The sequence below is a fragment of the Oryctolagus cuniculus genome, chromosome 8 (assembly GCF_964237555.1).
Source record: "Oryctolagus cuniculus chromosome 8, mOryCun1.1, whole genome shotgun sequence".
Taxonomy (NCBI): Eukaryota; Metazoa; Chordata; class Mammalia; order Lagomorpha; family Leporidae; genus Oryctolagus; species Oryctolagus cuniculus.
In genome coordinates this window covers 140,558,000-140,582,826 of record NC_091439.1, presented here as the reverse complement: position 1 = coordinate 140,582,826, position 24,827 = coordinate 140,558,000, and the positions used below count along the sequence as shown (strand labels likewise).

Here is a 24,827-nt window from a genome sequence, read left to right as displayed (position 1 = left end):
TTTGATTATATTGAGTAATGTTCCTTCTATACCCAATTTGCTTAATGTTTTCATGATGAAAGGGTGTTGAATTTTATTGAATGCTTTCTCTGCATCTATTGAGATAATCATATGGTTTTTCTTCTGCAGTCTGTTAATGTGGTGTATCACATTGATTGATTTGCGAATGTTGAACCATCCGTGCATACCAGGGATAAATCCCACTTGGTCTGGGTGGATGATTTTCCTGATGTGTTGTTGTATTCTATTGGCGAGAATTTTATTGAGGATTTTTTCATCTATGTTCATCAGGGATATTGGTCTATAATTTTCTTTCAGTGCTGCATCTTTCTCTGGCTTAGGGATTAAGGTGATGCTGGCTTCATAGAAAGAATTTGGGAGGATTCCATCTTTTTTGATTGTTCTGAATAGTTTGAGAAGAAATGGAGCCAATTCTTCTTTAAATGTCTGGTAGAATTCAGCAGTGAATCCATCTGGTCCTGGGCTTTTCTTTGTTGGGAGGGCCTTTATTACTGTTTCAATTTCTGTCTCAGTTATGGGTCTGTTTAGGTTTTCGATGTTTTCCTGGTTCAATTTAGGTAGGTTGCATGTATCCAGGAATCTATCCATTTCTGATAGGTTTCCCTGTTTGCTGGCATACAAGTCCTTGTACTAATTTCTGATGATTCTTTTTATTTCTGTGGTGTCTGTTGTTACATTTCCTTTTTCATCTCTGATTTTATTGATTTGGGTCTTTTCTCTTCTTTTTTTAGTTCGTTGGGCCAATGGGGTGTCAATTTTGTTTATTTTTCAAAACACCATCTCTTCACTTGGCTGATTTTTTGGAATGTTTTGGATTCAATCCTGTTAATTTCTTCTCTGATTTTAATTATTTCTCTTCTCCTACTAGATTTGGGTCTGGTTATTGCAGTTTGTCTAGGTTCTTGAGATGCGCTCAAAGCTCATTTATTTGGTACCTGGGCAATTTCTTGATATAGGCACTTATTGCTATAAACTTGCCTCTCAATACTGCTTTTGCCGTATCCCATAAGTTTTGGTATGTTGTGTTGTTATCCTCATTTACTTCCAGAAAGTTTTGATTTCTCTTTTGATTTCTTGAATGACCCATTGTTCATTCAGGAGCATGTTGTTCAATCTCCATGTGTTTGCATACTCTCTAGGGTTTCCTGAGTTGCTAATTTCCAGTTTCATTCTTCTGTGGTCTGAGAAGCTGCATGGTATGATTCTAATTCTTTTCAATTTGCTGAGACTTGCTTTATGGCCTACTATGTAATCAATCCTAGAGAAGGTTCCATGCACTGCTGAGAAGAATGTAAAGTCTTTAGCTGTAGGATTGAAAGTTCTGTAGATATCTGTTAGATCCATTTGGACAATAGTGTCGATTAAATCTTCTGTTTCCTTGCTGATCTTCTGTCTGGATGATCTGTCTATTTCTGAGAGTGGAGTATTGAAGTCCCCCAGTACTGTTTTATTGGAATCTAAGTCTCCCTTTAAGTCCCTTAACATATCTTTTAAATAGACCGGTGCCCTGTAATTAGGTGCATATACATTTATAATAGTTACATCTTCCTGTTGAATTGAACCCTTAATCAATATATAGTGCCCCCTTTGTCTCTCTTAACAGTTTTTGTATTAAAGTTTATTTTGTCTGGTATTAATATAGCTACACCTGATTTTTTTGGTTTCTGTTGGCATGGAATATCTTTTTCCAACCTTTCACTTTCAGTCTGCATGCATCTTTGTTAGAGAGATGTGTTTCTTGTAGGCAGAAAATAGTTGGGTTGTGTTCCTTAATCCATTCAGCCAGTCTGTACCTTTTAACTGAAGAGTTAAGTCCATTAACGTTTAATGTGACTATTGATACATAGTGACTTTGCCCTGCCATTTTCCCAGAGATATTTTCTAGTATATGCTTTGAGCTTTCTATGCTCTTTTACTGGTAGGTGTTCTTCCTTTACCTTCTTTCATATTGTTGGCTGTGTTTCTGTGTTTCTGACTGTAGCACATCTTTAAATATCTTTTGTTGGGCCAGATGAGTGGCGGCAAACTCTTTCAATTTCTGTTTGCTATGAAAGGTCTTTATTTCACCTTCATTCACAAATGAGAGCTTGGCAGGATATAATATTCTGGGCTGGCAATTTTTCTCTCTTAGCACCTGTGCTATGTCTCGCCGTTCCCTCCTAGCCTGTAGTGTTTCTGATGAGAAGTCTGCTGTGAGTCTGATTGGAGATCCTCTGAGAGTAATCTGACATTTCTCTCTTGCACATTTTAGGATCTTTTCTTTATTTTTCACTGTGGTGGGTTTCATTACAATGTGTCATGGTGAGGATCTCTTTTGGTCATGTTTACTAAGGGTTCTATGAGCTTCCTGTACTAGGATGTCTCTGTCCTTCTCCAAACACAGAAAGTTCTCTGCTAGTATCTCACTAAAAAGGCCTTCTAATCCTTTCTCTCTCTCCATGCCTTCAGGAACTCCTAGAACTTGAATGTTGTTTTTTTTTTTAATAGTGTCCTGTAGATTCCCAACAATATTTTTTAGATTTCTAATTTCCTCTTTTTTTCTTTGGTTTGACTGTATGTTTTCCTGTTTCTGTCTTCTAAGTCAGATATTCTCTCTTCTGTTTCACTGACTCTGTTTTTTAGACTTTTTAATGTGTTTGTCATTTGATCTATTGAGCTCTTCATTTCATTTTGATTTCTCTTCACTATCACACTTTCCTGTTCTACTAGTTTCTGCATTTTGATTCTTCCTTAAAATTTCATTTTCATGAGAGAGATTTTCAATCCTGTCCAATAAGGATTTCTGTAGTTCAAGGATTTCCTTTTGAAAACTTCTAAATGTTCCTATCATAAATTGTTTGAAATCTGTATCTTGCATTTCTTCTATCTCATCATCTTCATAATCTTGGCTTTGGGTGTTTTGTTTATTTGGAGGCATCATAGTGTCTTCGTTGATCTTGTTCCCTCGATTTTTGTGTTTGTTCCTGGCATTGTTAATTTTTCTTCCCTCACTGTGAGTTTTTTTTTTAATACTATGTCTGTGTTAAGTGGACTGTCTGCTGTTGGAGGAGCCTTGGAGGCTTGAGATGGGTGTGGCCTGAGAGCTCTGCTTGGTTCTTCAGGGTTACGGGTGTGCAAAGGTGACACCCTCAGGTTATGCGTGGTAAATCTCTCTCTTTTTATTTCTTTCTTTCTTTCTTTTATTTTTTTATTCAGGACGTAAGTAATACTGCACAGCTGTGCAGAATTGGTATTTAGCTTCTGATCTCTGGCTTCTACCCAAAGAGTCTGTGCGGGCTCAGTTTCTCCTGCAGACTCCCACTGGGTTGCCTAGGCTACTGAATTGTAGCACCTCAGTTCCTTAGCTCTACCCTTTTGCTATGTATATCAAGAGTGGGGCCTGCTCTTTGTCTCTTGCTCACCTTTGCAAGGTTGGCAGAGAGAGAAACTCGTCTGTACCAGTACCCCCCCACCTTTTTTTTTTCCTTCTCTCCTGTAGTCAGTCTGGTGAACTTTCCCGCCTCAATCCCACTTCCCTCTAGATTCTGTCTGGCGTTTCCCCACCAATGTCTCAGGTTACTGAGATCACCTCCCCTTCCAGTGCTGATGTGTGGACTCGGAGCCCTGGGCATCCCTGCTCTCCTTGCTGGTCATCTGTGTCACATCCACTCCCTTTCCAGCACTCTCTTGTAGCCTTTCAACATCACCCACTTAGGTTTTGCACTCAGGATCCCCTAAGTTCAGAGGACATAAGGCAAAGGACACGGGGTCAGGAGACCAGCCCACCTTTGAAAGTTGAATTTTTAATAGTAAAACAAAGAAAAGTTTCTAAGGTGTGCATGAGAGAAATGCCAGGTTATTTTCAGAGACATTCCAACTAGACCCACAGCTGACTTCTTGTCAGAATCTCTATTGGCTATGGAAGAATGCAGATACATAGTTTAAGTTTTAAGAGAAAAAAAGTGAAAACAGAGAATACCAGACTCTGCAAAGCTATCACTTATGAATGAAAGTAAATAATGACCTTTCATAACACACAGAAATTGAATTTGTCATCATTCATCTGGCCTTATAAAACATGCTTCAGGATATGCTACACACAGAAATACAGGAATATATTCACCATTATGAAAAAATGTGAAGACAGAAAATCTCCAAGTAAAAGTACAAAAGAAATCTAAAGTAAACAATAAGAGTATGTATGGAAAACCTCAGGGCCATGTCATTACGTAATAATAACCTTGAATGTAAATAGCCTCAATTCTTCAGTTAAGAGATATAGACTGATTGAAAAGATTAAAAAAACAAGACCCACCAAGGTGTAGCTTTCAAGGATCACACCTCACCAACAAAGAAACACACAGACTGAAACTGAAAGGATTGCAAAAGATAATTGATGCTAGTGGAAAGCAAAAAAGAGCAGATATAGCAATCCTAATATCAGATAAAATAAACTTTAACAAAAAAAACTGTTAAAAGAGACTAAGAGGGGCACTATGTAATGATTAAGGGATCCATTCAACAGGAAACTGTGACTATAGTAAATGAATATAAACCCAATTATAGGATACCTGGGTATTTAAAAAAAAAGATTAATGAATTCAAAGAGAAGCATAGACTACAATACAATACTAATGGAGGACTTTGACAAGCCACTTTCATCAATGAACAGATCTACTAGACAGAAAATCAACAAAAAATGACAGTTAATTGACACTAGGGACCAAATGGATCTAACTGAAATCTGCAAAATTTTTCATCCCACAGTTAGAAAATACACATTCTTTCCATCAGTCCATGGAACTTTCTCTAGAATAGATCATATGCTAGGTAATAAAGCATATCTCAACAATACTATGCATCATCTCATACCACAAAGTAATAGAATTGGAAATCAAGCACTCGAGAAACTCCAGAACATATGTGAACACATGGAGGATGAACAACATGCTCTGAATGAATAGTAGGTAACAGAAGAAATTTAAAAAAATAAAAAAAATTCTGGTAACAAATGAAGATGATAATATATCAAAACTTATGAGATGTAACAAAAGCAGGGTTAAGTGAGTTTATAGCAATTGGTGCCTACATCAATGAATTTGAAACATACCAAATAAATGAGCTATTAGTGCATCTCAAGGACCTAGAAAAGCAACAACCAAACAAACTCCAAATTATTAGGAGGAAATAAATAATTAATATTAGGGAAGAAATAAACACAATTGAAACATAAAATAAAAAAGATCAGTGAGGTGAAATCAAAACAGCCTGGTATTGGTTAAAAAAAAAAGAGAGATGTGTAGACCGATGGAAGGAGTAGAAACTTGAGAAATCATCCATGCATCTGCGACCAACTGATCATTGACAAAGGAGCTAAAATATATCCTTGAATCAAGGGCAGTCTCTTCAACAAATGATGCTGGGAAAACTAGATCTCCACATGCAGAAGTATGAAACAAGACCCCTACTTTACACCTTACACAAAATTCTACCCAACATGGATCAAAGACCTACATCTATGATATGACCCGATACCATCAAATTACTAGACTACATTGGAGGAACTCTACAACATATTGGCAGAGGAAGAATCTTCTTGGAAAAGATCCCAGAAGCACAAGCAGTCAAAGCCAAAATTGACAAATGGGATTACATCAAGTGGAGAAGCCTCTTCCCTGCAAAGGAAAAACTCAGCCAAATGAAGAAGCATGACAGAATGGAAGAAAACATTTAAAAGCCAGTAATCAGAACACACAAAATGTCAAGAAATATAATGAGAAGAAAACAAACAATCTGGTTAAAAGGGGGCAAAAGACTTGAACAGCCTTTTTATCAAGAGAGGAAATTCAAATGGCAATAAACACATGAAAAAATGTTCAGGATCACTAGCCATCAGAGAAATGCAGATCAAATTACAACGATGTTTCACCTCACCACAGTTACAATAGCTCCAATGGAGAAATCAGCAAACAACAAATTCTGACTAGGATGAGGGGGAAAAAATATCCTAATGTATTGTTGATGGGAGTGTAAACCGGTGCAGTTACATTAAAAGAAATCAGTGTATGAAAAACTTATCTGTATCCCTATGTTGATTGCAGCTCAATCCACAAGGGCTAAGATTTCAGATCAACCCAGATGTCCATCAATTGAAGATTAGATAAAGAAAATGTGTTATATATACACCAAGGAATACGATACAATGGTTAGAAATGATATCCTGTTGTTTGCAAAAAAATGGATGCAACTGGAAATCATTATACTTAATGAAATAAGCCAGTCTGATTGTGGTAAGTAATAGAGTACCTAAAAAGTAATCTATAGGAATGAAGTTGACATTTTGAATTCAGTGATTTTTTTAAAGAATTGTTTTATTTATTTGAAAGACAGAGTTAAAGAGATAGAACCAGAGAGAGAGAGAGAGAGGTCTTCCATTCCACTGGTTCATTCCCAAAATGACCACAATGGCCAGAGCTGAGCTGATCCAAAGTTAGGAGCCAGGAGCCTCTTCCAGTCCTCCCATGCAGGTGCAGGGGCCCAAGGACTTGGGCCATCTTCTACTGCTTTTCCAGGCCACCAGCAGAGAGCTGGATAGGAAGAGGAGCAGTTGGGACTCAAACTGGTGCCCATATGGGATGCTGGCACTGCAGGCTAGGGCTTTAACCCACTGCACCACAGTGCCAGCCCTTGCAGTGATTTTTAAGTCTTTGTCTCTACTGTTCAGGTTCAATGTTCTTTTGTGTTTTTTTCTTCATACTATTTGTTGAACTCTACTTAGAGCATGGTTATTTTCATGAGTATAACAAATTGAAAATAGATATTTGTTAAAAATAAGAATGGGATGGGGGAAGAAAAAGGGTGGGCACATGTGTTGTATGGAGGGCAGGGTGGAAATTATCACTGTTTCTGAATCTGTACATATAAGTACATGCAATTTGTATAATTTGAATAAAAAATTATAAATACTTCTATTTGTGATCTTAATTTTAATCTCATGATAAAATACTTTATATCCCAAATGGTCTAGTCCAAACCTGATGTGAAAATTTCATGGGTTAAATTATTGTTCACCATTTTGAAAATGCTGTGTTTATTCAATATCTAGTCTCTGGATTTATGGTTGTACAATGCCATTCCTGAGAAGCCATGGTTGACCCCACCCAGAGCATCTTCTCTTTTGGACCCTCAGAGCTGAGCTACTGTATACCTGTCCATCCAGGACAGACACATAAGAAATTGACTGATATTTTACCTTAAGGGGGACAGGGATTAGTAAACTTATGTAATCTTTTGGTTTTTGTAAAATTTATTTATTCATTTGAAAGAGTTACAGAGAGGGACAAGGCAGAGAGACAGAGGGAGCTAGAGGTCTTCCATCTGCTGGTTCATACCCCAAATGGCTGCAATGGCTGGAACTGAACAGTTCTGAAACCATGAGCCAGGAGCTTTTTCAGAGTCTCCCACATGGATGCATGGTCCAAGCACTTGGGCCATCTTATGCCACTTTCCTAGGCACATTACAGAGTGCTAAATCAGAAGTGGAGCAGCTGGCACTTGAATCAGCACAGCTTAAAGCCAGGATGTTAGAACTCAATTTGGTCTTCCAATTTGAATGGCAAGATCCAAATATGTGTAGTATCAGGCAGATAGAATCAGAAATGAAGCTGGACTCAAATGTAGGTATTCAGACATCCCAAGTGCTTTATTAAGCACTGCACCAAAGATCTTTCTCCAAATCAACTAATTTTAAACTTGAATCCATAATATAATACTTGTTCACAACATTTCATTCCTTCAGTCTTGTGGCTAACTGTGTTTCTATTAAGTGGCCACATATGACCTGTTCTTCATCACCAGGCACTTTTTGCTATAACAAATCTACAAAGATCTTTCATTCATCTAGATTGACTATGCCAGGCTCTCTTAAAGCTCACTAAAGTTAACAGAGCTATAAAAAGTTCACAGACAATATCCAGCAGTTCACAATGGCATCAGACTCCAAATCTTAGGACATCAGTTGATAGCAAATTTTTGGCTGGATACAGTTACAATTGATATGGATACCAGCTGGCTCACATTAGCTACCAATTCACCAGCATTTTCTTCTGTGAACTTGCTTCCCCTTCTCATATTTTCTATGCCCTCACTCTACATCTGGCATCAAGTCCCATATAAGACCCCCATATATGCTCCTGTCTCAGCCTTGTTTTGAAGGAAAACAAAACTAAGATGGAAAGAAATACAAACAGGTCAAAATATCCCCCACCCTGATCAAGTCATAGATAATCAAACAAAGCCCATAGAGAAACAGACTCCTTAAGTATAGAGGAAAGCAAGACTCCCAGACAGAAAATGTACAATTACTTTGCATAAGAAATTATGGCATCTTCAGTCAGCAAACTAACCAGTGTCTCTTTCAATAGAACTCATAACACATGTTGGAAATTAACACCAAAACAAAAATTCAAAGAAATTAGTGGATTTCTGACAATAACTGTCCTCTCCCGGTCCCTGAGGATTATTTGTAAATAAAATATATCACATTTAACTTTAGAAAAAAAGAATTTATTGAGGCATCAGTGATTAAAAACATTGGAAAAGCAAAAATGACACAAAACAAACAAACCAAAAGAATTATATTCCATCCAGAATTAAGAAATGGCTTCTAGAGGCATACCGCATTATTTATATTCCAACAATGATAATTATAAGGAAATAATTAGATGTGGATCAGGGAGCTAATTGATCCATTCGTTGACCCTACTAGCAAGTTTTTGTCAATTTTCCCAGTTATGATCAGTTTTTTTACTTCTACCACCAGATTGTGCTCATGTTTCATGAAATTTCAGTAACTTCCAGGTTAGTAGTAAGAGAATCTGGTTACCTATTGTTACTGTCAAAAATTATCACAAGCTTAATGACTTAAAAAAAGTAAAATATATACTGTCACTCTTTGAAGGATAAAAGTGAAATCTCTCTCTCTGGCTCAAACTGCAATGCAGGGAGTGAGGTCTGTGCTCCAGCCAGTATCTACAGAATAATCTCTTCATTGCCAACTTCAGCTTCTGGTAGCCTCTGTCTTTATGATTAGATGACTTTCATCTTTGCCTTCATGATGACATTGATTTTCATTTTGAGTATAAGCCTCCTTTTGCCTTTGGAAAAGGATGAAAACACACATTTTCAATAAAAATGAGGGTCACTTTTAGCAGTACGAAGTAATACTACCCAAATTATTGTCTCTGTGCAAGAAATTAAAGGAAGAAAAGTATAAAATAGGGGATTGTAAGTGAAATATTTTAAAATGGATTGCAACTCAGTAATCCAAGAAAATTTAGGAGATAAAGAGCAATTTATAGGATTTGAGATAGTCCCATTATATAATGAAGGTGATGTGTGCAAAAAGTCCTACCTGAATATTCAAACAGACCTCAGGCAGTATAGTCTAATCTAGACATGCACACAAATAACTTGAAAGTTCACATGAGTATACAGGTGACCACAGGCTCATTCCCTATACTGGACACAACACTCATCACCCAGGGCTGGAGTACAGAATTATGGCTGGAACATGTGTCAGTTCAGCTCACATGCCTGTGGTCACATCACTTCTTTGTACTACAATACTACAATAATGTGGGGAAATTCTTCCTAGGCAGGCGATAAAATTGCTATACAACAATAACTTTGTAATTGGTGAAGGTATTCCAAGTAACTGTTGAATCAACCGTTGAATATTTGTTAGCAAAATTTATACATGAAAGCATAGGTCATTTACTTGGTCTCACAATAATGGGAAACTAAAAACACAGGTTATATAAGAGAAAGAATTTCTGAAGAATGGTTAACCTGTCTCAGTCACAATTCATCATGTGAATTGCCTAACATTTGCTGAGGTGTGGTTGTATCTAAGAATTCTAAACACATGACATTTTCAGAAACTTCTCCCTGTAATCTTGCTCAGTATTGCAGAAGTTTGCCTTACAGTAAAGGTTTTTCCAATTACATTACAATCAAAGGATTTTCTCTTTGGTGAGTTCTCAGCTAACCATTGAGAGATGACTTATGGTAATCTCATTTCTGAGTCACTTCTTGTGAACTAAAGACAGATTTACAGGAGATGAATTTTTTAAACATTCCTTACATTTATTTTTTTCTTTATGGATTCTCTGATGTCTATTGATATCTAATTTCTGGCTAACTGTTTTGTCATATTTTTTGAATTCTGTATCAATGTAAGCATGAATTCCAGGAAAATACTTTTCAACATTCATTACACTTGTAAGAAAACCCCTGTGCAAATTCTTTGATTATAACAATTGATTTTGGAAGAATGATGTTTTTCACACTAATAACATTCATTAGCTTTCTCCTTTACATGAGTCCCTGTTGTATGGGCCATGGTTTCTAACAAAAGGCTTTGTCACAAAGATTACATTGATTTTGGGAAAAAGCTCTTCCACATTCAGTATATTCTTAAACTATTTCCTTTGTTTGAATTCCATGATGTAGTATGGGACATTACTTCTGACAAAAGGATCTCTTACATTTATTACACTCAAAAGTCTCTACTCTAAATTCTCTGACGTTATAAGTCATGATTTTGGCAAAGAGCTTTCTAACACTCATTATATTCATAAGGTTTCCCCCCCATGTGATTTCTGATGTCTTAAGAGGTGTGACTTCCAGATAAAGGCTTTTTCACATGCATTACATTCAAAAGGGTTTTCCCCTATATGATTTGATGATGTGCAGTTAGGGTTGAATTATAGTTAAAAAGTTTCTGAGTCATTACATTCATAAGGTTTCTCCTTGTGTGAATTCTCTGGTGCATTGAGTTCTCACTTATTGTCAAAGGCTTTTCCACATACTTTACATTCATAAGGCTCCTGCCCTGTGTGAATTCTCTGGTGTTCGATAAGGTCTGATTTTTGGCCAAAGGCCTTTCCATTGGTCATTAGCTTAATAAGGTTTCTCACCTGTGTGAATTTTCTGGTGTATAGGAGTTGTGATTTTTCACAAAAGACTTCCAGTCATTACATTCATGACATTTCTCTCCTGTGTTAATTCTCTGATGCATTGAGTTGTGATATATTTCCAAAGGCTTTTCCTCACTCATTACATTCATAAGGTTTCTCCCCTGTGTGAATTCTCTGATGCATTATTAGGCTTGCCTTCCGGCCAAAGGCTTTTCTACAGTTATTACATTCATAAGAATTCTCCCCTGTGTGAATTCTCTGATGTCTAATGAGGTGTGACTTCTGGCCAAAGGCTTTTCCACAGTCATTACATTCATGAGGTTTCTCCCCTGTGTGAATTCTCTGATGCATTATTAGGCTTCTTTTCTGGCCAAAGGCTTTTCTACAGTTAGTACATTCATGAGGTTTCTCCCCTGTGTGAATTCGCTGATGCATTATTAGGCTTGTCTTATGGCCAAAGGCTTTTCCACAGTTATTACATTCATGAGGTTTCTCCCCTGTGTGAATTCGCTGATGGTTTCTGAGGATTGACTTCTGGCCAAAGGCTTTTCCACAGTTATTACATTCATAAGGTTTCTCCCCTGTGTGAATTCTCTGATGCATTATTAGGCTTGCCTTTCGGCCAAAGGCTTTTCCACAGTTACTACATTCATAAGGTTTCTCCCCTGTGTGAGTTCTCTGATGGTTTCTGAGGATTGACTTCTGGCTAAAGGCTTTTCCACAGTCATTACATTCATAAGGTTTCTCCCCTGTGTGAATTCTCTGATGCATTATTAGGTTGGTCTTCTGGCCAAAGGCTTTTCCACAGTCATTACATTCATGAGGTTTCTCCCCTGTGTGAATTCGCTGGTGTATGATGAGTTCTGACTTTTGTCCAAAGGCTTTTCCACAGTCATTACATTTATGAGGTTTCTTCCCTGTGTGACTTCTCTGATGCCTCATGAGATTTGATTTCTGGCCAAAAGCTTTTCTACAGACATTACATTCATAATGTTTCTCCCCAGTGTGAACTCTTTGATGAATTATGATGCTTGACTTCCGGCCAAAGACTTTTCCAGAGTCAAAACATTTATAAGGTTTCTCCCCTGTGTGAATTCTCTGATGCATTTTGAGGTTTGATTTATGACCAAAGGCTTTTCCATATTCATTGCATTCATAATGCTTCTTCCCTTTGTGAATTCTCTGCTGATTGATGAGGTTGGACATGTTCAAAAAGTCTTTTCCATAGTCATTATATTCATGAGGTTTCTCCTCTATGTGAATTCTCTGTTGTGTTATGATGTACGGTTTTGGGAAAAAGACTTTTCTACTATCAGTACACTCATGAGGTTTCATCTGTATGTGAATTTTCTGTTGTCTAATGAGATCTGACTCCTGGGGAGTGGTCTCTCCACATTCAATCCACATATGGGGGTTTCCCTGTATGTGAGTACGGTGATGGATGTTATGGCAGGACTCACAACTGAAAGATTTTTCACAAGGTTTACCTGCATGGAGTTTTTTCTCTACATATGGTCTCTGATTTATGGCAAGATGTGATTGGTAAATAACAGGTTCCACATATCTAATATATTCATAAAATTTCTCTCTTATGTGGGTTTGTTGACGCGTACTGAGGTTAGAGCTTTTGTGGAAAGCATTTATTATTTGAGTTGCCTTTCCAACAGTGATAGTTGACTTATTACAGGTTTCTCCCTTATGAACCTTCTCAGATTTAAAGAACATCTTCCTTGTGAAGCCTTTCCCTTGTCCAATATGCTCAAATGTCTGATTCACAGTCTGAATCTTGTGACACTGATTAAGAGGCTCACAGAACTGGAGAGAGTTCCCAGGTACCTTAGTGGCATCAAATTTCTCTTCAGCTTGTAGTTGATCAGACCCCCTTTGGGGATACACATTGTGACATACATTGCATTCTTCAGGTTTCATTCTTAAATAATTTCCCTTTCTGATATTTAGTTTTGGAATATGGCTTGAACATAAATTAAATGTTTTTCTTAATTCAACTCTCTTTGGAGTTGATGTGTTGTTATTTTTCATAACATTAAGATTCAGACTTTTGCCCTGACATTCTTGGTTGGTCCTAATCAGGTCATCCCTTTTCACAGCAACTGAAATGAGAAAAAAATAAACAACCACTTCACTGAATCACATAGAACTTTCTCCTTGATAACTTATGTAAATGGAATCAAGTTACTTATTCAATTGGCATAAGTTATTAACAAAATCAATACGAGAAACTTATTTATGATTATTATATGGCTTTTCTCCTTAACACATTAATATATTGAATAGTATCAATAGTCTCCCAATGCTCAATCATGATTGTGTTCACTACTTGAATTCTGTTCAGGTATGCCAGTTTGAAACCTGACTACTCTATCTCCAATACAACTCTCTGCTTTGAATATAACTCTCTGCTTATGTAACCTGGGAGGCTACAGATGATGGTTTATGTGTTTGGGACCCTGTGATACACCAGAGAAGACTAGATAGAATTCCAGGATATTGGCTTCAGACTAGTCAGACCTAACTGTTGCAGTCATTTGCAGACAGTGAGTTAAAAGATCTCTCTCTACTCATTGACATTCTGCTTTTATCAGAGATGAAACAACTACACAAGATTTCAAAGAATAGACAAATATTTAGCAAAAATTTTCACCCCTTGCCTAGCAAACATTTTTTTCCTTGTGCTTTTGCTCCAGTTTATATTTAGAAAAATTGTGTATTTTGGGCTTCTCTAATATTTCAGAAATACGAGAAAGTTTTACTGGATCATTTACTTTCAGGTGAAGAATGAAATGTGTTTATATTCCAAACAGGATCACATTTAAGGAATAGTATATGAGTGTATGTTTCCTCATGTTTAGTCTTCCCTGGGATTTGTAGGATTTTTCAAATGAAAAACTTTTATCTGCAATCTATGACAGCTTCCCCATATTCCTAAGTAAATCTGACATCTTCAGCTTCTCATATCTGTTACTGGTACAGAAAAGTCACAGTATACCATCTTGGGTATAAACTCGATACCAGTTTAAAGAATTTGTTCCTACAACCCACGGGGTGCTCACTTTCTTTGAAAAGTGTTTTCTTATTTTTTTAACTTTGATTTAATAAATATAAATTTCCAAAGTACAGATTTTAGATTATAGTGGCTTTTCCCCCAACGTATCTTCCCTCCTACCCACAACCCTCCCATCTCCCACTCCCTCTCCCATCCCATTCACATCAAGATTCATTTTCAATTATCTTTATGTACAGAAGATCAATTTAGTATATATTAAGAAAAAGATTAACAGTTTGCACCCACACAGAAACACAAAGTGTACAGTACTGTTTGAGTACCAGTTATAGCATTAATTCACATTGTGCAACACATTAAGGACAGAGATCCTACATGAGGAATAAGTGCATAGCAACTCCTGTTGTTGACTTAACAGATTGACATGCTTGTTTATGGTGTCAGTAATCACCCTAGGCTCTTGTCATGGGTTGCCAAGGTTATGGAAGCCTTTTGAGTTTGCCAACTCTGATCATGTTTGGACAAAGTCATAGTCAAAGTGGAAGTTCTTTCCTCTCTTCAGAGAAAGATACCTCCTTCTTTGATGGCCCATTCTTTCCACTGGGATCTCATTTGCAGAGATCTTTCATTTAGGTCATTTTGTTTTGTTTTGTTTTGTTTTGTTTTTTTTTGCCAGAGTGTCTTGGCTTTCCATGCCTGAAATACTCTCATGGGCTCTTCAGCCAGATCCGAATGCCTTAAGGGCTGATTCTGAGGCCATAATGCTATTTAGGACATCTGCCATTCTTGAGCCTTCCTTGTATCCCGCTTCCCATGTTGGATCGTTCTCTCCTTTTTAATTCTTTCAGTTAGTATTCACAGGCACTAGATTTGTTTATGTGATCCCTTTGACTCTTAATCCTCTCATTATGATCAATTGTGGACTGAAACTGATCACTTGTACTAGTGAGATGGCATTGGTACATGCCACCTTGATGGGATTGAATTGCAATCCCTGGTACATTTCTAACTCTACCATTTGGGGCAAGTGCGATTGAGCATGTCCCAAACTATACATCTCCTCCCTCTCTTATTCTCACTCTTATATCTAACAGAGATCACTTGAAAAGTGTTTTCTAACTAATTCTGAAAACACCAGCTGTGGTTATCTCCTCTCAATTCTTTCTATAAACACTCCTCTGTGATAATTTGACTTTCTCAAGGCTTTTGATTAGTTTCCTCCTATTTTCACAGAACACTTCATTTCCTATGCTGTTTTGTTATTTTCTTGTTTCTCAATGACAATGAAAAATAAGAATGCATAATTCAAACTCTTCTCCCAAACAAATCTGAGCCATTCAACATGAACCTATGAGGTTACTTGACCTTGGGATTGAGAAACTCATGAATTTCTTGGTGAGTCTAGGATCACTTATTTTCATGTTCCCATACAAGTTCATGCTTAGCTTTATGATTTTTGATGTCACAGCACAGAGGCTTATTCCTGATCATCTTTTAGCATTTAATCATTTATTAACTTACTTCTAAGCCAAGAGACAAAGATTGAGGCACAAAGAGAATGAAAGAGAGGGTTTCATGCTACTGAAGGAGTTAATAAATGCATGAAGGAAAAGGTATGAAAGTGTGGAGAATGACAAGTTAGAATTTGTAGAATGAATCTAACCTGGAAAAAAAAAAACCCTTAGTAACATCAGAAAAGCATTATAATTTTTTTTAATTCAAGAATATCTTCACCAAGAAAAAAAGAGACAGACATTGGTATCCCCAGATATTCTAGAATACCTGATTTACAAATCCAGATGTCATCGGGAGTAAGACTTGAGAAAAATTCATGGAAAGAGCACCAGTCAACATCTGCTGCACTGCTTCTACTTTGGCCTCCCTGCCCATTATGTGCAGACTGACCTGGAAGGCTCTGATGCAAGCATTCTTCCACCATCCAGGGCTCTGCTCCTTGCTCCAAATTCAAGATCAAATCAGGTTTGGTCATGCAGTGCGCTATTAATGGAAACAATGTCAGACTTTGTGAAATCACAATCTTGGGTTATTTAAAAGACTAGAGCTTGGTCCAGGTGCTCTGCAACAAAGGTACCAATTTGAATCCTTCCTGGATGTTAGAAATTCAGATTATTCATGTTCTCAAATTCTACACCTTCCAAACATTATACTTTATAAAGTGTTTACTTATTTGTCAAATAGCAGAAAAAGTTACCATTGGGAATGTGATGGGTGTCACTCACCCAAGGAGAAAAGGATGCTGTAGGTCTCCAGCATCACATCCCTGTACAAGATTTTTTGAGCATTGTTCATGTTCTGCCATTCTTTCCAGGTGAAATACACAGCCAGGTCTTCAAATCCTATCATCATCTGTAATAGAATACTTCTGGTCAACATATGAACTCTGTCACAAAACAAACACTAAAAGCTGTGTATGTTGTATACAGGTATGAAGGAAGAAGGAAGGATGTGATTTCATTTTAGACTTGAGCATTTGGACAACCACATGAGAAGCATTAAACAGGGAGTCAAACTATTGTCTGAAAGCAGTGAAAAATGCCCAAGCCAGAGGGAAACAGGAGTTTCAGATCAAAAGGGCTACATCTGTCCAGAGGAATTACATAACAGACTGGAAGGGGGATAATATTAACTTTGATTGAGCAATGTTAAAGTGAAGAATTTAGAAGTATTTAGGGAAAAAGACAAGATCCTATCAGTGAAGCCTTAATGAGAATGAACACAGAAGAATTTCCAGGAAAACATCATCCATAGTCACTTCAAATATGGCAAAGGACAAATATTTTAAAGAGAGGGCAAGCATTTAGTTTAGTGTTTATGATGCCAGCTAAGAAACCCTAGTTCTACTTCAGAGTGCCCAAGTTGGATTTCCAGTGCCAGTTCTAGTTTCCAGCTCTCAGCTAATGCAGAACTGGGGAAGCAGTAGTGATGCCACCAATGAGGCAGGCATAGACTCCATTCCTAACTCCTGGATTCAATCCTGCTCACCTCTGCTTGGTATGGTTATTTAGGGAGTGAATCAATGCATGGGAGCTCTCGCTCTCTCTCACTCTTTCTCTCTCTCTTTCTGTCCTTTAACTTCTTTCCCTATCAAGCTCATAAATATTTTTAAATAAGAACATTGAGGTAAGACAGACAATAGAAAATAGCTTTTGGCTTTGTCCATGATTATTCTACCGATGAACATTTGAAGAACTGAAATAACATCAAATTAAAGGAAAACAATGGAATTATTTGCCTAAAAACAGTACTTGGGGAAGTCTGCACTACAATCTGCATTTGTGACTAATTGAGAGAAATGCATAAAGATTTAAGAAACTGAAGTAGGCATCTGCAATGTGATGTAGCAGGTTAAGCCTCCATCTGCAATTCTGTCATCCCTTGTGAGCATACAATTTGAGTCCTGCCTCTCTATTGCAACCAAGCTCCATTGCTAATACGTCTGAAAGAGTACTGAAAGATGGCCTGAGTATTTGGGCCCCATCCCCTAATATGGGTGACCAAGACGGAGTCCCAGGCTCTTGGTTTAGCCTGGCCCAGTCCCAGCCACTGTGGCCATTTGGGAAATGGAGCAGAAAGATGGAAGATATCTCTTTTTCTCTCCCTGTCTCTCCCAATCTCTGTAACTCTGCCTCTCAAATCAATAAAGAAATATTACAAAAACAAAATAACCTGCACTAGATTCTTTCCCCACATTTTGGATCCTATACCTGAATCAAGTTCAGCTCCTCAAAACTATTAAGGACTGCATTACTCTAAAAATTCAGAAATGAATTTAACGGATATGTGTGTTAGTACTAGGCAATTTTTACCTTTGTAGAATTTTAAGTATTTATTTTCAAGGTAGCACTAAAATGTTGACCACTATGTCATGTATGTGACAATAAAGACTGTGACATCATGATCCAAAACATTTAGAATATTTTGCTCTGAGGTTCAACTCAAACATGTAATATATATTTTGTCATGGCAACAGAAAGAACAGAGACCGAACTGCCCTATCTTAGATGAATGTAATGTTTCATAATCATGACACATTTGTTATTCATCTTATTTGTGGATATTCTCTGAGAACAAAGTTATGTTTATTTTCCTTTTTGATTGATAAACAATTATAGATTTCCTAAAATGAAAACTGACTACAAGCTGAGGAATAATTAAGAAAGCACTGCCTACAAATTTTGTAAAATAATGAGATAATAGTAAAAAAAAATTAAAACTTTAAGGGTGATTATCCAAATAAATGCGGTTATCAAAGAGATAAACATTATGTTGTCACTAAAATTTACATTAGAGAAAGTCATTTTGAATTCATTCTTTTTCTATGATTTCAAAAATACCATATAGGATTCCATATATATGTGTGTACACTAGAACACTTCTTGTATTTTTAGACCTGAAAGTCTATAGAAAGAATGCAACTTACAGCATCACATTTTTGGCCAAAATTGCATTGGAACAAATATACATAATATATATTTAATGTAGTATACTTTTTCAGTAATGATTTCAAATAACACCATTCCCTGTATCCATCCCTTCACAAGACCTTGGATTTCACCATTTCACTTCCTTTACCTATGAGACATCAGGACATGTGAGAGAAACACACACTGTAAAGCATTTGCCTTCTCAGATTTTTCTTATTTGACACAGTTATCTTCAGGAAAACCCTGGGGTCTGCTTGAGGAAGAGATAAGATCTAGCCAAGATTCACTAGAAATTACCATTTGAGTGGCTGCTTCCCTCCTGATTCAATTCCAGCTCCTTGAAAAATCACATACTGAAAAACACCTCCTGGGAAGCAATGCCTCAAGTAGGTGAAGGCCTTTGAGCCATGTCAGAGACTTGGATTGAGTTATTTCTTAAACAAAATTACTTATTTGAAAAACAGAGAGAGAGAGAGAGAGAGAATCTTCCTTATCCCAAAAACTTACAACCCAAATTCACCACAAATATGGTCAATTTCTGTAGACATGCTTACTGTGGACATAACATATAGTGGAAGATGGGATCTATGTGTTCTCTTGACAAATACAGAGCCTCCATCATTCAGATAGGACGGGGCACTACCTCTCAGCCATATTCACCCAGGACATATTCTTGGCAACAGGAAACTGGAGTCAGAACAAATGAGGATGCCTTGCCCTTCAGTTGGTGGTAGAGAGGAGAGGGATCCTGATGTTTCCATTTCATTGTGTCACGATAGGGGATAAGAAAGCAGACCAGGTTTCAACTGGCACCAAATCTCTTTGCTCTTACTTTCTGTGGTATTTATTTACTCCCTATATGTCTTTGGAGTTTACTAGAATAGCTTCTTATTTAGATTTTAAGTAACCCTCATCAATTTTACTAAAAAACGTGTTCCCACTGCTACACACGATCATTTCCAAATTCTATGAATCATTCAATTTTAATGCTTATATGCTTAACTATTAATTATATTTGTAATTGCCACATACTAATGACAAATTAGCTTAAAAGAATTGAACTCAATCAAATGTAAGTCTCATATCTGATCCATGGTATTATTTCTATGTTTTGGAAGCTTTGTAGATGTTTATTATATGTGCCACTAAAATTCAATTTCATGTTCATTAAACTGGTAAAATTCAGTGCATGTTTTGAAAAACACACATAGTGATAAATTTGGAAAAGCTGTGAAGTACTACAAGTGGTTGTCAAAGAGACGAAAAACCCACAATGATTATTCTTTTTTTTTTTTTGGACAGGCAGAGTGGACAGTGAGAGAGAGACAGAGAAAGGTCTTCCTTTTGCCTTTGGTTTACCCTCCAATGGCCGCCACGGCCAGTGCACTGTGGCTGGTGCACCGCGCTGAGGTGAAGGCAGGAGCCAAGTGCTTCTCCTGGTCTCCCATGGGGTGCAGGGCCCAAGCACTTGGGCCATCCTCCACTGCACTCCCTGACCATAGTAGAGAGCTGGCCTGGAAGAGAGGCAATCGGGACAGAATCTGGCGCCCCGACCGGGACTAGAACCCGGTGTGCTGGTGCTGCAAGGCAGAGGATTAGCCTAGTCAGCCGCGGCGCCGGCCCACAATGACTATTAATTTAGTATCTAGTGTTGAGAAAATCAGAAGTATTTGTGAAAATTTTGCTACAATGCATTACATTTATGATTTTCAGAATCTATCTTTCCTATGTATAATGTAGTTCTGTGCTAGCTTTGAGTAACAGAAATTTAAAATGTGAAGATTTTTCAATATTTTATAAAGATTCAATTTTTATTTGAGAAGCAGCTATGGACATAAAGAAGGAGAGACAGAAAGAGGGGTCTTCTATCCACTGGTTTACTCCCCATATGGCCACAATGGCTGGAGCTGGGATGATCCAAAGCCAGGAGCTAGGAGCTCCCTCTGGGTCTGCCACATGGTTGCAGGGGCCCTAGTATTTGGGCTATCTTTCACTACTTTCTTGGCCATTACAAAGAGCAGAACTGGAAGTGTAGCAGCAGGCACTTGAATTGGCACCCATATGGGATTCCAGCGCTGCAGTTGAAGACCTAACATACTATGCCAAAGCATTAACCCAATGAATGGCTTTGGGAAGACATTCTCCATGCAGCATAGTCTGTAATATTGAGAGGTAAGATTTAGGTTTTATTTCCCACACATCAGTATTTATTTTCTAGCAACTATAAATATTGAATATCATATATACATATATTTACATATTTTTGTAGTGGCAGATTTTGTTTTAATTCTCTCCAATACTCTTTTTAATGGTTTGCTAATTTTCCACCTTATGGTTATTGTATTGATGTTACCTATAGGTAACAACCATTAGGCATTTCCACTGTAGTATGTGTTTAAATGTGCAAGTATTTTTGTTTCTCTGTGTGTGCATGCATGCACAATTTTCAATGGAGTTAGCTCTGAAAGTAATACTGTAAGAATCCTAACACTCATTTCAACATCTCTATCCTCCCCAGAGATGGCTGTCTTTGAGTCAGACCATGTAGCCCATATAAGTGTTATGGACTGAAATGTGCCTCCCTAAAACTCATACCTTTAAGTGCTAAGTGCCAATATGACTCTACCTGGAGAAATTGCTTTTGAGCAGAACAAATAATATCATATGTGTGAGGTCCATTGGGAGAAAGGCCTCTAGAAGAAAATCAAGCTTGTTATGACTTTGATCTTGTGTTTTCGATCTCCACAACTCTGAGATGTAAATTTCTCTGATTAAAATGACACTATCTGTGGTATTTTGTTAGCAACCTAATACAGCCTCATTTCTGCAAGTGTTCTCTGCAGTCACCTAGAAGGTCCCCACAGTTATCAGGGAAACATAGAAATTAAAACTATGACTTCAGTTGGCCAAACATATAGAAACACAATAAAGATATCAGATAAGTAACCTACTATCCTTCTCAAGTACCCAGAAAAAACAAGAATGAGTCAAATCCAAGGGCAGTAAAAAATAAATAATAAAGATCAAAGCAGAAATAAATAAGGAAGAATCTTAATCAATACTAAAAATAAATAAAATGAAGAGGGACCAGCATTGTGGCATAGCAGGTAAAGCCACTGCCTGTAGTGTTGGCACCCCATATGGGAGACAGTGCAAGTCCTGGCTGCTCCACTTCTGAAGCAGCTCTCTGCTATGGCCTGGGAAAGCAGTAAAAGATGGCCTAAGTCCTTATGCCCCTCAACCCACATCTGAGACCTGGAAGAAGGTCCTGGCTCCTGGCTTTGAATGAGTGCAGTTCTGGCCGTTGTGGCCATTTGGGGAGTAAACCAGTAGATGGAAGACTCTATCTCTCTCTCTCACTCTCTCTTTCCCTGCCTCTACTTCTCTGTAAGTCTGCCTTTAAAATAAATAAATCAGTCTTTTAAAAAAAATGAAGAGCTGATTCTTTGAAGAAAATAATTTTCTAGCTAAATTAAGAGAAACAGGAAATGATTCAAATGAATACAATCGAAAAGAGAAAATATCTACTCAAACAGGAAAGTAAGAATTTAAATTTATATTTCTGTTTGCAGATAACATGGTTCTATATGGAAATAAATAAGAACATCATCAAGAGAATTCTGGAACTGATAATTTAATAAAATTGACAATACAAAATGAATTCAGTAGCACTTTGATATATAATAATGAACTTAGTGGGAAGCAAATTTTAAGAGCAAACATATTTACAATTGTCACAAGAAAATAAAATACCATGCAATAAATTTAACCCAGGATATGAAAGCCTTCTACAATAAAACCTCTAAACTGATGATATATATATATATAGGAAAGTTGTCTCATTATCCTAGGTTGAAATAATTTGTATGATTGAAGGAGGTGAAGAAAATTTTATTCTTTTCCTAATGGATTTGTTAGATTCTTGACCAGTGCCTGTTAGCCTTGCCACAAACTTTTGTATCACGCTACTTTCCTTCTGCTGAACTTCTATTTAGTCTCTTCTCTGTGGCTTTAAAAATAGTATACCTGCTGTATACCAAGGATATTTTTTTGTTTTATTCCTTGTTACATTTCTCCAAGAAATTGTGATCCTCAAAAGATTCACTCATTTATACAGTCTGTAGTTTTCATGAGCCATGGTTTTCCCATGTCAAGTAGTATATTAAGGGCAAGGTATGGAGCAGGAACTGAGCAAAAGTTCACAGTGATTAAAGCAGAGTTGAGGTCAGGGGCCACTGACAAAGATGAAGATGAAGAAGTAGGCAGAAGTGAGATGTGGAAGAGTCATGTGGTGTAGATGAAGATATGAAAGAGAAATAAGGTGACAGCTATTGTGTTTAATTTGCTGCTTGGGGAATGGACTGAAGTTGAGAGCAAGAGTGGGAGCCATCTTAGATAACTATTGTAATTTCATTTATGTAGGTGACAGCAGATATAAGGAAGGTGGGACCAAGGAGGTAGCAGGTGGAATGAAGAGATTTGAAAAATAGGTAAGGAATACACTCATCCAGTCATAGGTAAGTGAACAAAAAGGGAAAGAATTGATTATTCCCAAATATTTACCTTTTATAGAAAGTGGAATGTTGGTGACATATTCTGAGATAAGGTTTACCAAGGGGGAAGCAAGTTTTACTTTTACTTTTGTTCATATTGATTTTGAGGAACTGTGAAGCTCATAGTTGCATATATATGTGTTCTATGCTCAGGAGAAATGTAAATTTATTTAATGTAACATAAAGCATGATGTCATGAGGAGTAGATGAGTTTAGCCAAGCACTACATGTATTTGTAAAGTGTGTAGACAACCACTGCAATGGTAAACATCTGAGAAATATCAATATTTGATTTTAAGCACATGAGACTGCAAATGAACTTAAAAGGAGTAATCAGAAGTACAGAGGAAATTGAAGGAGATGTGTTACAATGTATGCTGAGGGAGACAGTGTTTGAAGAGGGAGCTAGGAAATGTGTCAGATGATGCCTTCTAAACCCATTCTTTGTTCTGATTAGTTAGTTATCCCATTACTATGCTTCATTTTCATAACACAATTTATTCTCAGTGAAAGTGTACTTTATGTTATCTTGTGAGCATGTTGTCATATTAACCCTTAAGAGAAAACGAGCCTATATTTTGTGCCTAGAAGAGGGTTTGGCATGCAGTAGAACTTTACAAAGTGCACTCTGTAAATGAGGAATTAAAAACAAAAATTCCATTTAACAAACACAGTAATCACTAATGACCTTGGGAAGAGAAATATTAGGAATAGTGGAAATAAAAATAAAACTTCAATAAATTGAATAACATAGAGAAAAGGAAATGGGGTGAATGCTGATGTTAATGGCTTTTTGAGGACTAAAATGATAGGGAGAGGGGTTGGCATTGTGGCATAGTGAGTAAACTGCCAATTGTGAGGCCAGCATCCCATGGGAGTGCCAATTTGACTCTGAACTACTCCACTTCCAACTCAGACACCTGCTAATGCCCCTGGAAAAACAGCAGAAAATGGTCCAAGGACTTGGGCCCCTGCTTTTCATGTGGGAAACCCAGAAGAAGCTCCTGACTTGAGCCTGGCCCAGCCCCAGTTTGCAACTCTTGGTGGCGTATGCTATCAGATGAGAGATCTCTCTGCCTTCCTCTCTCTATATTTAACTCTTTCAAATAAACAATGAAATACTTAATAAAAAATAAATAAACCAATAGAAAAAAACCACAATATTATAACTTATTCCAAAAATATAAAAAAGAAAATAAATGCTAGAGAGGATATGAGAAAAGAAAACTCTCATATACTACAGGTAAAAATGTAAATTAGTACAGGAGTTATGGAGAACAGTATGGTCATTACTCAGAAAAGAAAAATTAATCTACATGACATAGCTTTCTTACTCCTGGCTATACAGTAAAAGGAAATGAAATAAGAATATCAAAGAGAAAGCAATTTTCCTACAGTCACTACAACACAGTTCACAGCAGTCATGATTTAGAACAAATCTAGCTGTCAATCAATGAGACAGTGGACAAGGGAACATCATTTGGACACAAAAAATAAAATATTTTTATATCTTTTAAAACATAGAGATACTTAAATTAACTGAAAGAAGCCACACACAGAAACACAAATGTCACACATTCCTTGTCATATATTGAAGAGATAAAAAAATGGGTCTGAATTGTGATGAGTAGAAGCTGAGAAGGGTGGCAGCTAGGGAGAGAGGGGTATTGCTAACAGGTAGCAAAGCACAGGGAAGCAGAAGTGACTTCTGGTGTTCCATAATACAGTTTGATGACTAGAGTGCACCATATTAGGTACTATGTAAAGAACTGGAGGAGAGGAGCTGGTAGGCTCAAATTATGAAGAGGAAATGGAAAACGACTTATCT

The 24,827-nt window shown here is 37.1% G+C and overlaps 1 protein-coding gene and 1 long non-coding RNA gene across 2 annotated transcripts in view; both read right to left on the bottom strand.

Annotated features, from left to right (window-relative positions):
• Positions 1-8,113: 8,113 nt before the first annotated feature.
• LOC138843454 (zinc finger protein ZFP2-like) lies at positions 8,114-15,991 on the bottom strand. Its single transcript, XM_070047304.1, has 2 exons — positions 15,784-15,991; positions 8,114-13,090 (listed from the first exon to the last, which is right to left on the bottom strand). Exons 1-2 carry the CDS (start codon positions 15,989-15,991, stop codon positions 11,112-11,114), a joined length of 2,187 nt encoding a protein of 728 aa, XP_069903405.1. The 3' UTR covers positions 8,114-11,111.
• Positions 15,992-16,052: 61 nt separating this feature from the next.
• Positions 16,053-24,827, bottom strand: part of LOC138843424 (uncharacterized) — an 84,232-nt gene continuing 75,457 nt past the window's right edge. The window contains exon 3 of the long non-coding RNA XR_011378128.1: positions 16,053-16,368. This is a non-coding gene — a long non-coding RNA (uncharacterized lncRNA). The remainder of the gene's footprint in view (positions 16,369-24,827) is intronic.

Excerpts from the sequence above, each read along its gene's own strand:
- LOC138843454 (XM_070047304.1), bottom strand. The coding sequence starts at position 15,991 with ATGACCAAACCTGATTTGATCTTGAATTTGGAGCAAGGAGCAGAGCCC. Across the intron at positions 13,091-15,783 it reads CATCTGGATTTGTAAATCAG|TTGCTGTGAAAAGGGATGAC; the intron begins GTATTCTAGAAT and ends TTCTCATTTCAG.